General features: G+C 47.2%; 2 protein-coding genes across 6 annotated transcripts in view; one reads left to right on the forward strand and one right to left on the reverse strand.

Moving 5' to 3' along the window:
• Positions 1 to 8,698, forward strand: part of alg13 (ALG13 UDP-N-acetylglucosaminyltransferase subunit) — a 19,768-nt gene extending 11,070 nt beyond the window's left edge. For 3 of the 5 annotated variants that reach the window (XM_013914806.1, XM_005748605.2, XM_005748608.1), the window contains exons 14-25: positions 41 to 148; positions 381 to 522; positions 1,021 to 1,192; positions 1,372 to 1,407; positions 1,483 to 1,538; positions 1,690 to 1,758; positions 5,996 to 6,122; positions 6,347 to 6,466; positions 6,559 to 6,599; positions 7,105 to 7,222; positions 7,495 to 7,602; positions 8,058 to 8,698. In XM_013914806.1, coding sequence (XP_013770260.1) covers positions 41 to 148; positions 381 to 522; positions 1,021 to 1,192; positions 1,372 to 1,407; positions 1,483 to 1,538; positions 1,690 to 1,758; positions 5,996 to 6,122; positions 6,347 to 6,466; positions 6,559 to 6,599; positions 7,105 to 7,222; positions 7,495 to 7,602; positions 8,058 to 8,431 — 1,471 coding nt within the window. In that variant the 3' untranslated portion in view covers positions 8,432 to 8,698. The remainder of the gene's footprint in view (positions 1 to 40; positions 149 to 380; positions 523 to 1,020; positions 1,193 to 1,371; positions 1,408 to 1,482; positions 1,539 to 1,689; positions 1,759 to 5,995; positions 6,123 to 6,346; positions 6,467 to 6,558; positions 6,600 to 7,104; positions 7,223 to 7,494; positions 7,603 to 8,057) is intronic. The other 2 variants (XM_005748606.2, XM_005748607.2) reach the window with 2 other exon arrangements.
• A 1,063-nt stretch (positions 8,699 to 9,761) lies between these two features.
• LOC102207564 (uncharacterized protein CXorf40 homolog) lies at positions 9,762 to 13,657 on the reverse strand. Its single transcript, XM_005748611.1, has 3 exons — positions 13,497 to 13,657; positions 10,567 to 10,827; positions 9,762 to 10,501 (listed from the first exon to the last, which is right to left on the reverse strand). Exons 2-3 carry the CDS (start codon positions 10,823 to 10,825, stop codon positions 10,293 to 10,295), a joined length of 468 nt encoding a protein of 155 aa, XP_005748668.1. The 5' UTR covers positions 10,826 to 10,827; positions 13,497 to 13,657; the 3' UTR covers positions 9,762 to 10,292.
• Between the last annotated feature and the right edge of the window lie 479 nt (positions 13,658 to 14,136).

Here is a 14,136-nt window from a genome sequence, read left to right on the forward strand (position 1 = left end):
GTGCGTGCGTGTGTGTACGCGCGCAAATGTTTCTGGTCAGAAGCTCCACCCGTTTCCTGAACCGTCACCTGATTGGTACTCAGCTGACCTATTACCATCCTGGTCGCAGGTATTATCAGGACTACGAGAGCTTCACCTTCAGGTCCCGGTAAACGCACGACACGCCAACACGCACGACACGCACGACACGCCAACACGCACGACACTGATGTAACCACCAGGAATGACCGGTCAGCTGATCTCTGAAGCAGCTCCTGTTTTTAAAATGAATCGAGTCATGTGACATGAGGTGCTGTAATCGCAGACAAAGTCACTCTGGCCTGAAAGAGGATGTGATGTCAGTCGGTGGGTTTTTATTTTCTCCTCCGTGGTTTTTTCAGGCGCAGTCGGCGTCAGCTGGCGGCGGCTCTGAACAAAGAGTGTCAGTTTGGTTTTCCCGAGGCGGTGGAGGAGCCGGCCGATCTGGACGCAGCCATCTCGTACTACCAGCTCGATGGCGACGGCGTCTTCCCTCCGCTGCCAGTGAGTATGTGCTGGGAAAAATCCTCCGATGATGGCGGCGCGTGTGTGCACGGAGCGCTGAGGCAGATGGGAGGGGCCGTGTGCTTCACATGGTTTTTGGTAAACACGTTTAAATGATGGTTACTCAAAAACCAGATTCTACATTACTGAGGACAGGTGAGGTAAGCAGCGACATCACATCTTTAAGAGTGTCCCAGATATTTGTCCTCTGAGACATCAGACTCCATTTTATTGTGTGTGAGCTGAGATGAGTGACTGAGGTTTTTTCCACTTCCACGTGACCACAGCTATCGCCCCCTCTAGGCCATTAACAAGAATGCAGTTTTAAATTCCTACAAACATGTCTATCTTTTATATACAGCCTTTTCTTGGTTGTTGCTGGCAGCCAATAGAAAGGGCCCTTGAGTGAGGCGACTGATGATTGGTCACAGACTTGTTGTCGAAGAAGAAGACTCAGGTGTAACATTTTCAGGTCACATTTTACTGTTTCCTATGCAGGGCCCCACTGTGGCTCCTCCCCCCTCCATTGGTGCCCCAGCCCCTCCCTCTGGCTCCTCCTATAGAGTTCAGAGAGGCTCTGGGCCCCTCTCCCCTGCCCCCCCACCCAGAAACACTCCCGTGTGCTCGTCAGAGGAGGAGCAGGAGGACATAAGCACAGTGGAGGACCAGGGTGAGGACGCCACTGCTCACTTCAGATTATCACTTCCTTCCCCTTAGTAACCTTTCACAGTAAAAGTCTAATGAGAGGTTTTTACTGTGAAAACTCATCAGAAACTGACTTTAAGTGTGTGTGTGTGTGTGTGTGTGTGTGTGTGTGTGTGTGTGTGTGTGTCTGTCTCCCGCATGCAGCCGAGTACACGGAGGACTTCATCCTCAGTTCACAGGGTGAGTAACGTGATCCCGCTGTGACACGCCTCCCTGCAGCAGCCATGTTGGTGACTCTGTCTCACACTATTTCAGATCAGAGTTTCCAGACCTCCGGAGTTTACAGCGCCACTGAGACCTCCACCAATCAGGTAAGAGCTGACCTCTGTCTCCTGTTAGTGTGATGCAGGTCAGCATAATGTTGCACATGAAAACAGGTTTGAAATTCGCACGTGTGAAGAGGTCATGTGATCAGTGACCCCATGAAGCTGTAATCAGTCTGTTTTTATTTTATTTTGAAAGGATGAGCAGGAAGGAGGCGTGGCTGACTCTCCCACGAGATCAGACGTGAACTTCAGCTACAGCCAGCAGGTACGTCCCGCAGCGTAGCTTGAAGGTGACATCATCGCGTGTGTGACAGCAGTGCCAGGGTAGCTCAGTGGTTGGCGCTGCTGCCTCGCAGTCTGAGCGTCTCGTTTCAGACCCGGGAAAGTTCAACTTCCTGCTTCAGACTTCAGAGGAGAATATCGTTGCGACCGCGCCACAGACTGCAGCTGCCATCTCTGCTCCGCCTCGTCTCGGTGGGCGGCGACAAGCTGGACAGAGAACAGCTCTAAACATTGTTCGTCCAATCAAAAACCTGTACAGCAGGCCTAAAGCGCCTGTCCAACGTCATCCTCCAGAGGTCGCAACCTCTGAAGGTGGTGGTGCATGGACTTTGAGCACTTCCTGTTCCTGTGACGCGCCGAGCTCTCTTCTTCTCTTGGTTTTGGTCTAACGGAAGTCGGGACAAAGTCTGAGTGTGCATTTCCTGTTTCAGTTCAAAAACATAAACACATTCATTCCTTTCTTTCTACATACGGGAACAGGGATATCTGGCGATATCTGCATCTGACTGAAAGGAGTATTCCTTTTTCTCTAACGTCCATCACACTTTTTCTAGGATAGACTACTTGACTAGTATTGCATGTGCCTGTGAATACCGTGCCATAGTTATTCAGACCACGCCCCTTTAATTCTGACTGGCTATGCCTGACTTACCTAGAACAGACAGGAGTTGGCGTTTTAACCCCACACTACTATCTGATAATACCTTTCTGGAATTTATAAATAACCAAATTAAGCTCTTTTTAGACGCCAATCTTTCCCCAAATATTTCTAGCCTTTTAGTTTGGGACTCAATGAAGGCCTATCCCCGAGGGCAGATCATTTCATATACAGCTAATGTAAAGAGGGTAAACTTCAAAGAAAGGCAAGAATTAGCCGATAAAATAAAACACTTGGACCATCACTATGCATACAATAAGGACTCTGAGGTTTACAAGAAACATATTGAACTCCAAACCAAATTTGAACTTCTTTCAACTCATGCCATGGAGTAGAACTATTTATTTGCTCTGCTGGAAAGATTTGGGTTCGGTCCCAACTTCATCTCATGGATCAAGTGCCTATACTTGTCCCCTGTTGCGTCTGTTTGCACTAATAGCCAGAAATCAAAACCATTCAAACTCAAACGTGGCACACGTCAGGACTGTCCCCTTAGCCCGTTGTTATTTGATCTAGCTACTGAACCTTTAGCAATGCTTTTTCGAAGCAGTAAACTTGTCCAGGGCATACAAAGAGGTCAAACTGAACACAGTCTCTCTCTATGCTGACGATTTATTGCTTTTTATCTCAAATGCACATGCTTCCCTAACGTCTATATTGTCTCTACTCACGCGTTTCAGTCAAGTCTGTGGTTATAAGTTAAATCTGTCCAAGAGCGAACTTTGTCTATCAAATGAAGAAGCGTTTCCAATAGATTTGTCAGGTTTCTCCTTTAAAGTGGTCAAGGAGCAGTTCACCTACCTGGTATTACAATTACAAGAAAGTATAAACAACTTCTCAAAGCCGACTTTTTTACACTATTGAAGAATGTCAAACAAAGCCTTCAACAGTGGTCACCCCTGAACACAACTGTGGTCGGACGAATTAATTCAATTAAAATGAATATCCTTCCTAAATTCTTACACTTCAAATCAAAATGTATTTATAGAGCACATATTAAAACAACAGTGTTGACCATAGTGCTTCACAGTCAGTAAAAACACGAGACAATTAAAACAAACAATAAAACAGGACAACAAACAATAGGTAACAACACAATAAGCTAAAACAGCCAACGAGTTAGAATCAAAGGCCAAAGTAAAAAGATAAGTTTTAAGACGTGATTTAAAAGACTGGATAGACTCGGCAGTACGAACATGAACAGGGAGGTTATTCCAGAGTCTGGGTGCCACGGTTGCAAAGGCCCGGTCACCGCTCGACTTCATTCGAGACCTAGGTTGTGCAAGGAGCCTGTGATTGGACGATCTAAGTGCTCTGTTGGGATTGTGTAAGTGGAGGAGTTCAGAGAGATAGCTGGGCGCTAAATTATTCTGAATTTTAAAAGTGAACAAAAGAATTTTAAAATCTATGCGATATTTGACAGGGAGCCAATGTAATTTGCTTAAATTGGAGTTATGCGTTCATAGATTCTCGTACCTGTTAAAAGACGCGCAGCTGCATTTTGAATTAAGTAAAGCCGGTAAAGAGAAGAGTGTTGGAGGCCCGAGTAGAGGCAGTTACAGCAGTGTGATAAATGCGTGGACAAGCTTTTCAAGGTCCTTTAAAGGAAGGAACGGCTTTGCTTTGGATATCTGACGCAACTGGCAAAAGCTGTTTTTACCACAGTGGAGACGTGTTTCTGAAGTTTAAAAGGGCCCTCCAGGAACACTCAGAGGTTCCTTACAGTGAGCGAGAGATGGCTAGCGAGAGGGCCTAGGGCATCAGCTAACCGGTTTAGCAGAGTGTGACTACCAAAGACTATGATTTCGGTCTTATTTTCGCTCAATGTAAGAAAATTATGTGATAACCAAAATTTAACTTCATGCAAACAGTTGAACAGAGGTTGCAAAGAAGCAGACACATCGGATTTCAGAGGTGAATAAATCTGGATATCATCGGCATAACGGTGAAAGGAGATGTTGTATTTACTAAAAATTAATCCCAACATGTACAAAGAGCAGGACCGAGCACGGACCCTCGAGGCACACCACAGTAAATAGGGGCAGAAGCCGAGGAGTGTTGCCCCATAGCAACAGAGAACGACCTCTCTGAGAGGTAGGATTTAAACCAAGTTAAACCGTACCTTTGAGACCAACTTATTTCAATCTTTACCAGTCTTCATCCCCAAGTCTTTCTTTACAACTCTAGACTCTCCTGGAATCTCCTCTTATATTTGGAAGGGTAAACGACCTGGAGTAGCTAAGGTGCATTTACAGAAACCTAAGATTGAAGGGGGTCTGGCACTCCCCAACTTCCACTTTTACTATTGGGCTGCCAACATTCGGTCCCTGACCTACTGGTTCCAGTCTGGGGAGGGTGTGGGCCCCACCAGCTGGCTGGCAATGGAATCAGGCTCAACTCAGGGAATTTCTCTTGCCTCCTTCCTGGGTTCTTCTCTTCCTTCATCCATTGACAACTTTACATCTAATCCAATAATTCGGCACTCCCTCAGGGTTTGGGCGCAGTTCAGGAGACATTTCAATCTTAATTATTTTTCACTTAAAAGCCCGTTCCTTTCAAACCACCTATTCCTCCCCCAGCTTTGGACAACTTGTTCCAGGTCTGGTTTAGAGCAGGTATTATTTACTTTAAAGGTCTCTTTATACACAATAAACTATCATCATTCGATCAGCTGGCAGGAAAATACATCTTCCCAAAACTCACTTTTTTAGATATTTACAAAGCAGACATTTTTTGCAATCCCACCTCTCAAATTTTCCAGAAGCTCCAGCTGCTAACTTACTGGACGAGCTTCTTAATTTGCAACTATCAGGCAAAGCTGTAATGTCTCGCATCTATAATAAACTGTGCAGTGTAACCCCAGCTCCCATTCTCAAGTCCATGAGGTGGACTTGAGAGGTGGAAGGCCGCTGCCCCGCCCTCCCATGTTCGGTGGCTTGCTGATCTCATGTCATGTCTCAGTCTGGAAAAGATCCACTGCTCCATCCAGAACCAAAAGGGCACATTCGATAAAATTTGGGGTCTCTTTCTGGAAAACTTCTCTAAACTTCAACTTACGGATGTTCCAGCTGACTAACGGATTTGCTTCTCCATAGTGGTCTGATGTCTGTCTGTTAATGGGAATGTGAAGCTCAGTGATGTTGCAGCTAACTTCTGTGTGGTTCTTGTGGACAGGGTTAGTTAATATCATAATCCCTCTGGCTTTGGTTATCTTGTTGTTTTTTTCTTTTCGTTGCTTGTTTGGTAAATAATAAGAGAGGAAAACGATGTTCTAACATGAGAAGTTCTGTTTTGTATTCATTGTAAACAGTTTGTTGTCCGTCTTTTCTTTCTTTGTAAACTATATCCATAAATACTGTATAAAAATATTTTGTATTAAAGGGGGAAAAAAAGAAAACGCTTGGCGGGTTCTGTGTGTACGAGAAGAATCGCTGTGACTGAAAACAGAAATTGAGATCTTTTGATCACAGAATCCTGATGTGCTGCCCCCTGTGGCTGCCTGCAGAGCTGCAGGTGTTCGCTCACTGCTGTGTGTGTGTGTGTGTGTGTGTGTGTGTTTCAGGTAGTGAAGCCGCTGTCAGTCATCTGCTCGTCTCCATCTTCCTCTTCCTCCTCACCCTCCTCTTCCTCATCACGGCTACCAGCAGCTGCTCACCTGCCGTCAGCCACACATGCGCAGACACGCTCAGGTAAGCAAACACTGCCCACCTCAGTTACTTCTCTCAGAGCTCTGCCCTGTTTAAGGCCCGAACCCGCTTTAATTGGCTCTGATTGGCTGCACCTGTAAAACAGGAAGTCTGAATATCAGGGGGAGGGACTTCTGTCACCTCTGAGAGCTTTAGCTGACACGAAGTCTGACAGTCTCATTGGTTCTCAGTAGGTTGCCATACACTAACACGTTTTCTGGTTCCAGTTGCCATGGCGATCCCAGCTGCTTCTTCCTGGTTGGTTAATGAGTTGGGTGAGCCGCTCTGCACTGTGGTAGCCCCGCCCCCTTATTCATATGACCCTAATGGAAGTGATTTACCAAGAGGTCAGAAGTCAAAAGCTTGTGTTTACAGTTTGTATCCATATGGATCAGTTTGATTTATGTGTGTGTGTGTGTGTGTGTGTGTGTGTGTATAGACTGCAGAGTCCTCCAGTATTACTTCAATTTGGGCATCCAGGTAAGAGACACCTGAACAGTAAACAGCAGTCTTTGAAGCGGCGCTGACAGGTGAAGGTGAGATGCCTGAATGAACTCACGGAGCATCACAGAATGTTGATTCTGTTCTGAACGTTTTCAGTGGGAGAAACCTTTCGTTATCATCCAGGTGATCCTTCAGTCTCAGCTGACTGCAGGTTTCCGACCTATAAACAGGACATAATGACTGAAACTAGCTCAGCTCCTCCACTGGCAAATCTGTTTTAGCAGCAGAAGTCTGAGTGCACCTGAGTCACTTGCAGGTGTGGTAAACATCTTCCAAGGACACTCTGATCACCTGGGTCCTGTGGAGGTCATGTGACTGGTGTTCCTCTCCTTTAACCTGTGGCTGCCGTTTCAAAGAGACACACGTTTCCTTCAGGTTCTTTGAATGTTTATAGATGATTCTGCAGGTGTTTCAGGTTCAGGTGATGACATGATGCTGTGAATTTGTCATGTGACCGTCATGTGACCATCTGTCTCCTCAGTGGTACCATCAGAGCTGCTGGCAGCAACAGCAGCAGGTGTATCCCGCCTCCTCACCTGAGACTGCCTACCCCTACCAGCCCTACACGCCCTACCTGGGCCAGGAGCCCCCTCTGCACGGTAAGAGTGATCAGTTACAGCAGGTGGTGCTGCACTTCCTCCACCTGTATACAAAAGATGCAAGTTTCATCTTTTAGCTGAGCCTTCACTTCCGTAGCGAAGCCTTTCACAATAAAACAGTGCGATCAGGTAGACGGCAACTGTGGGGAACACATGACTAACAGGAAGATGTGTGCAGTGATGTCATTACAGCATGGATGGTCCCTCAGGTGTTTTAATTTAAGCTCCACCCCCTTTACTGTGACTTGATCTGTCCCATCTTCCGTCCCCAGCTGCCTCCCAGCCGTTCTCTGAGACTGGGCGGATCTCCCATCAGCCTGCCAACTCCTACCCAGAATCCTCCAGGTCTGCAGATGGACAGACAGAGGGACACAACGGCGGTCAGTACTAGTGATACACCTTTACCTTTGGAGTGCACACGCTGCCAAAACAGGAAGTGTTTGTCAATAAAACAGTGTAGAAGTGCCGGAGGTCAGCAGGTCTGTTGGTGAAGCTTTACAGCTGCATAACGGTGAGAGTGGGGTGATGAGGAGGGAAGGGTGGGGCAAACCCTACACCATCCAGCTGTCACATTCCTGTAACGAATGACTACTGTATTGTTATTAAGGTGAAATTTGACCGGATGAACATAGCAAACAGGCGTGGCAACAGACAGGAAGTGCGATGCAGTAATTCTGGAGTCAGGTGCAGTGTAAATGAAGGCAGAAGCACAATGGGCCAATTGCAGGCGCTGTTAGTCATTGGTCAGGTCACATGATTAGTCTGCCTCCATGTTAAAACCCAAATTTTCTGCATTATAAACGAATTTACTTAAGCATGTGGTTTGTCTCCTCAGGTGTCTCCATGGAAAGCTCCTCCTCCATCAGTCCTACTCCTCCAGGCTCCGCCCCCTCCTCTGCTCTCCTCTACCCAGATCAGTCGCCCCTCCCTCCTCCTCTCCCACTGCTCCACCTGCCATATGAAGCTCCACCCCCAAGCACCTACCTGACTACAGCCCCTGCACCTCCTCTTCCACATCCCGCCCACCACCCTCACCACTCTTCCTACCACCCGTGCCTCCCTTCCTCTGTCCACTGGGGGCCAATATCGACTGGAGGCCACGCCCCACGACTCTACTGCCCTGCCCCCAACCCTTCTCACGTTGTTGGATACATTGCTGCCCCGTCCCCTCACCACACAGCCACACACTACATCCCACCCACTATGTAACGTGCATATTAGCTCAAGGCTAAAACCCCTTTTGTTTTGAATTAGTGGTAACATTATTATGAACACTTTTCCTGCAGCAAGACTTTCAAAATTAAAGTTAGGATTTAAAGGTAAATATTGGCTGGATGTTAATGGATGTTGCTGTTGGTTAAAATTCATGTTGTGACAGCCAATATGAGGTGGTGGGTGTGACCAGTCCCTATTTGTGGAGGGATCTCTTTGTGTTGATGTTTTGTTGTTTGGGTTTTGGGTGAATAAAGTTTGTTTCACCAGCAGATGGCGTTTTTGCTTCATCTGGTCACATGACTATTGTCCAGTTAACAGTCCCAAACATCAACTTCCTGTTTTTTATGCTTTAAGCAAACAGGAAGTAAAATAATAAAGCCAGAAAGGTGCGATTCTCCACAGGGCGTGAGAGGGGGGGGATCAGAGGGGAGTTACAGATGATAGGTCGTCATCTCTGGCGAGGGGCCAGCGCCTCAGTGTGTCAGTTTGAGCTCTCAGGTAGAAAACTCTCACCTGTGCAGGTTAGGGGTGAGTGTGATTCATAGCAGCAGAAAATTTGAAAGCTTTGGAGGCTGACTCTGATTTTCTTTGTTTCCATGGAAACTAAAATCAATAAAGGCATTTTTTCCATTACAGCTGCTGTGACATTGAAGTTCAGTAAGTAATCTGATTACACTGAGACAAAGGTTGATGGATGTTTGAACGACTACTTTGTCCAGACCTGTGATGAGCAGCGAAGCCTGAGACGACCCCCCCCACTGAGTCGCCTGTCGTCATTTTTTAAACCTTTATTGACACAGGAAGTGGCGTCACAGCCAAGAACAGAAACGCGGTGATTGAGGGACGTCCCTCAGCCCAGGAACTCTTTATCTGGATTTGCTTATGGTGACATCATCATTCGGGATGAGCTCACGTGGATGTAGCTGCTCCATCCACCGCCGCTTGTTTCACAGAGAAGAGCGCCACAGGTTGTATGAAAATCTGCAGATGGTGTGTTGACTCAGCCTGATACATGTTTAAATTATACTGTATGTGTATTGATCACTGTGGTTTTTATAGATCTGATTGGTTAACGGGTGCTGGTTTCATACCTGATGATAAGTTACCATGGTAACATGCAGTTACCTGGATTAGAGGTCTGTTTGTGTGTTTATCCATTTGTTTTGTTGATGGAACCATGAATTCTGCAGTTTACCATCCTGGTTTAGTCAAAGTCCTGACGGCTTCATGCTTTAAACCCTCCAGTGTGACTGAATTACAACAATTCTGCACAGACTGTTTTCTAAAACAGCGAGAGAACAATGAGCAGAACAGCAAGCATAGCAAAATATTACCTTTTAATTTCAGTGTAACATACAGCTGCTTGATAACAGCACCACAGGTAGGTTACTTACACAAACACTGGACGTTTGGAACGTGTCCTTATTAACCCACCGGCAACAGTTGCCGTTTTAACCCCCACACATCAACAAAATTAAACATACAGTGAGTAGGACAAGTCTAAGGAGTGAAATGCATTCACTTATTTTGCAGTGAAAAATCTGGGATTAGACGGGTTCCATCATTTCAAAGAAACAAAGAACTGGACAGGTTGGACTTTTATCGAGCTGCTGTGAAGCCTCTGGTGCTCCGGGACGACGGCCCCAGGAGCTCAGATCATTGGTCTGACCCCCACCCCACCCTCAGAGATGGAAGACCTCGGTCGACCACAAAAATCAGGTGTGCTGATGACATCACAGTGACCTGATCTGAGGTCAGCGCCACCACTCTGATCACAGATCAATGATCAGCTGTAAAAACCAATGTACTATGACAGAGAAGTCGCTCCGGCCTCGGGTAGGTTACGTATGTATTGTCACGGTAACAGTTTTGCTGGGATCTCTATGGTCCAGAGGTCGCGACCTCCCGGAGCTCTCAGTGGGGCCTTCAGCCAGCGAGGGTTGGACAGGTTAGTCAGGTGCTTCTCCTGCAGACCAATCAGCACGGCCGACTGCTCCAGGCACTGTAGGTCCTTCCCCTGGAGGGAGGCGGGGCAAAGCCAGGTCCGGCCCACATCCACCAATCCTAAAAGAGACCACAGGGTTCGTTCAGGGATGTGTAAATGTGGCAGAGTAAATAAGGATTCTAACCTGCCACCACGCCGCGGCCGAACCGCTCCCCGGACTCCAGAAGTGCCTCAATCTGAGCGCTGTCCATCCCCAGCAGGCCGCTTACCACCGCCCTCCAGTCCGACCCCTCCCAGTTACGCTGAGCCACGTGGACCGCCAGCGTCTGGTTCTCCAGTGGAGCGAGCAGCGGCCTCCAGCGGCTCTCCACCGTCTTTACCCCGTCCAGAACCAGGCCGGCATACGGCTGCCGGAACGACAGGCACGGCACCTGCACCGCCATGTCTGCAAAACAAGCGCACCCAAACAGGACGCACTTTTCAGACGTATGAAACATTTTCAGGTTTTTTTTTTTTTAGCCCCTTTTGCATTAGTGCCTGCTCGACTCGCCACAACTCGACTCCACTGGTTTTCCACTATAACCAGTACCATCTAATATGGGTGCTCGTTGTTATAGCAACGTGTAATCTTAATTAAAATGTGACACGAATGCGGGGGCTGTTTGTCAGATTCCGGGAGCACGGCATTGTTTCTTGGAGCAAACCGTCCTAGCGTACATTCCTGCGGTCACACAATAATTCCAGCATAAATTTAAGTAGATAGGACGGGTTGCCACTTAATTTTGTGTTGTGCACATGCGCAGGAAAAACAGGTAGGATGGTTTGTGAGGTTGGATGGATTCCCAGAACACATTTCTCTCGTTTTTTTGTGAAGTAGATGTTCTCATGACCCATCGAGTGACACCACTGACCAGCCAATCAGTGGCATGCTGTCCGATGACGTAATAGTTTAATACCTGCTCGGATCGCTTGGAACCCGTCCGAGCAGGTACTAAAACAGTACCAGGAACTAGTGATGTGACGTTCTGTATCGAGGCTTCAAAGCTTGTGTCGAGTATTGGAGGGGGCGTTTCCGCGATACGCGTATCGAGGCTTGCTTCATTGATGGGAGGAGCTGAAAATGATGACGTCCGAAGCCTCGCTGCCCAGCTGTACCACGTGACTGGTTCAGGAAGTGGTTCGAACTTTGCCGCGAGCTATGACAGCGATATAAACCCCTCAGACTTCATTCAAAATGTGGGTGTTTGATGGAGAGTTGCGGTTAGTGAGAGTTTGGAGGTTTATGAAAGTCAGGAGAGAATGGAGCCAGCTAAGAAGAGGAGGATGTCCTCCCCTGTGTGGGAACATTGTTATTTTATTCCTCCCAACAAGGTATGTAAATTTCTACAGAAGATCCATCCATCCATCCATTTGCTTTCGCTTATCCTTTTCAGGGTTGCAGGGGGGCGCTGGAGCCTATCCCAGCTGTCATGGGGGGAAAGGCAGGGTACACCCTGGACAGGTCGCCAGTCTGTCGCAGGGCCAACACACAGGGACAGACAACCATTCACACTCACATTCAGTCGCACATTCACACCTAGTGGCAATTTGGATTATCCAATTAACCTATATATGTGGGCGATCGTGGCTCAAGAGTTGGGAGTTCGCCTTGTAATCGGAAGGTTGTCGGTTCGAGCCACGGCTTGGACAGTCTCGGTCGTTGTGTCCTTGGGCAAGACACTTCACCCGTTGCCTACTGGTGGTGGTCAGAGGGCCCGGTGGCGCCAGTGTTCGGCAGCCTCGCCTCTGTCAGTGCGCCCCAGGGTGGCTGTGGCTACAATGTAGCTGCCATCACCAGTGTGTGAATGTGTGTGTGAATGGGTGGATGACTGGATGTGTAAAGCGCTTTGGGGTCCTTAGGGACTAGTAAAGCGCTATATAAATACAGGCCATTTTCCATTTTTCCATTTTTATCCCCACAAGCTGCATGTCTTTGGACGTTGGGAGGAAGCCGGAGTACCCGGAGGGAACCCACGCAAACACGGGGAGAACATGCAAACTCCACACAGAAAGACCCCGGCCTGATGGTGGAATTGAACTCAGGACCTTCTTGCTGTGCGGCAACAGTGCTAACCACCGTGCCACCTACAAATTTCTACAGAAGATGTATTTTCATAATACTGATGGTGCAATACAATTTATGTTAAGCTGTCTTGACTTTTGTACAAGGTGAAGTGTTTGCTATGTGCCAGGGAGCTGGGATATAACAACAACACCTCATCCATGCTTAGGCACTACAGAGCTTTGCATGAGAATAAGGGGGACACTGATTGTGGAGCAAGAGCAGGTGAGCCATCAAATGCAATGATAATATAGCATGCTGTAATGTTACTAAATGATATAACAATATTATACAACTATAATAAGTTACGTGTGATATTTATATTTGTGCTTTGTTTTTACTGATTGAGGACTCCCAGCCATTTAGCATTGTGGAGCACAAAGGATTTAAAAGATTTGTTAAATCATTAAATCCTAGCTATGTTCTCCCCACTAGAAAGGTCACAAGAGCAGTGAAAATGTAGTTTTTACAGAATAAAATGTGAACAGGCAGGACTGAGGCCTCAGTGTGTAGCTGTCCATACCTCAACGTTACAAAAGCACAACCACTGTCCACACCCCAACCACACCTCACCTCACCTCACAGTAAATGATCATTTCCATACTGCCAGTATAAATATACACAGTATACTGCATCACTACAATATAGATGTTTTACACACTCCTTTTGTTGTTGACATTTACAGGCTGTGTGCAAAAGGCCAAACTCTTCAAATTCATGCCAACTAATATTTTTACGTCCAGTAGGTGTCCTACTAGAGCAAATGAAGCTTCAAGACGCCTTGCACTGGGATGAACCAACTGGATGAAAAGCTTCAGTGCTTCATGAAGCTTCATCTGCCCATCACTACCAGGAACTGTGACTGAATGTAAAACCCTGAATGCCGAGCCGAGCAGCTACAAATGGAAAAGGGGCTGCAGTGCAACGTGAGGCGGTACCGGACTGTAACCGGAGCTGAGCCGCTTGTTCCGCCTTCACCACAAAGGTCTCTCCGTACAGGAGCAGAGACTCACTCGAGCAGGAAGCCGCTGGTTAGCAGAGTTGGCTCTCGGAGCTTCTTCCCGGCTGTGTGTGTGTTTGTCGGTGACGGCGTGACCTTTAACCCGGCGGTACTCAAACAGAAATGACGCTCCGCTCCCGCTGATTTTTCTCACTTCCGCTCTGGCGGCTGCTCTTCTTCTCTGTGGGAAATAACTGCAGTACTGGACTCTCCTGCCCCCACAGGAAGAACTGAGACGAGTATATAAATGGATGAATGTAAATTTGACTCTTCCTCATTATCAAAGCTTTGTATCAAAACTTTATTTAACAGTACAAAAACATTCCTCTGTCTCGATGCATGCCCGATGATCCAGGTAAGGCTGAAATGACGGAGCAGATCCACCACTGAAAACTCGGCGTCCAGGTGAACAGAATTAAAAGTGTGAAAACGTGTACACTGCACCCGTTTTAAACAACAACACACCTGATGTCATCATCAGGCTGAAACCAGCGTCGCTCACTGTAACGATGACTTCAGCAGAAACTGTGGGCGTGTTCCTCACTGAGATACGTGACCATGATCGGAGCTGTTCCACCTCTCCAAACTCCATGGAAAGGAGCTTTAGTGCTCCCTTTAGAGTAGGATACACCAAAGCATCCTTGATGAAAGGA

The sequence above is a fragment of the Pundamilia nyererei genome, unplaced genomic scaffold (genome assembly GCF_000239375.1).
Source record: "Pundamilia nyererei isolate P.nyererei 1_Seehausen unplaced genomic scaffold, PunNye1.0 scaffold00225, whole genome shotgun sequence".
Taxonomy (NCBI): domain Eukaryota; kingdom Metazoa; phylum Chordata; class Actinopteri; order Cichliformes; family Cichlidae; genus Pundamilia; species Pundamilia nyererei.

Excerpts from the sequence above, each read along its gene's own strand:
- LOC102207564 (XM_005748611.1), bottom strand. The coding sequence starts at position 10,825 with ATGGCGGTGCAGGTGCCGTGCCTGTCGTTCCGGCAGCCGTATGCCGGC. Across the intron at positions 10,502-10,566 it reads CGGCCGCGGCGTGGTGGCAG|GATTGGTGGATGTGGGCCGG; the intron begins GTTAGAATCCTT and ends GGTCTCTTTTAG.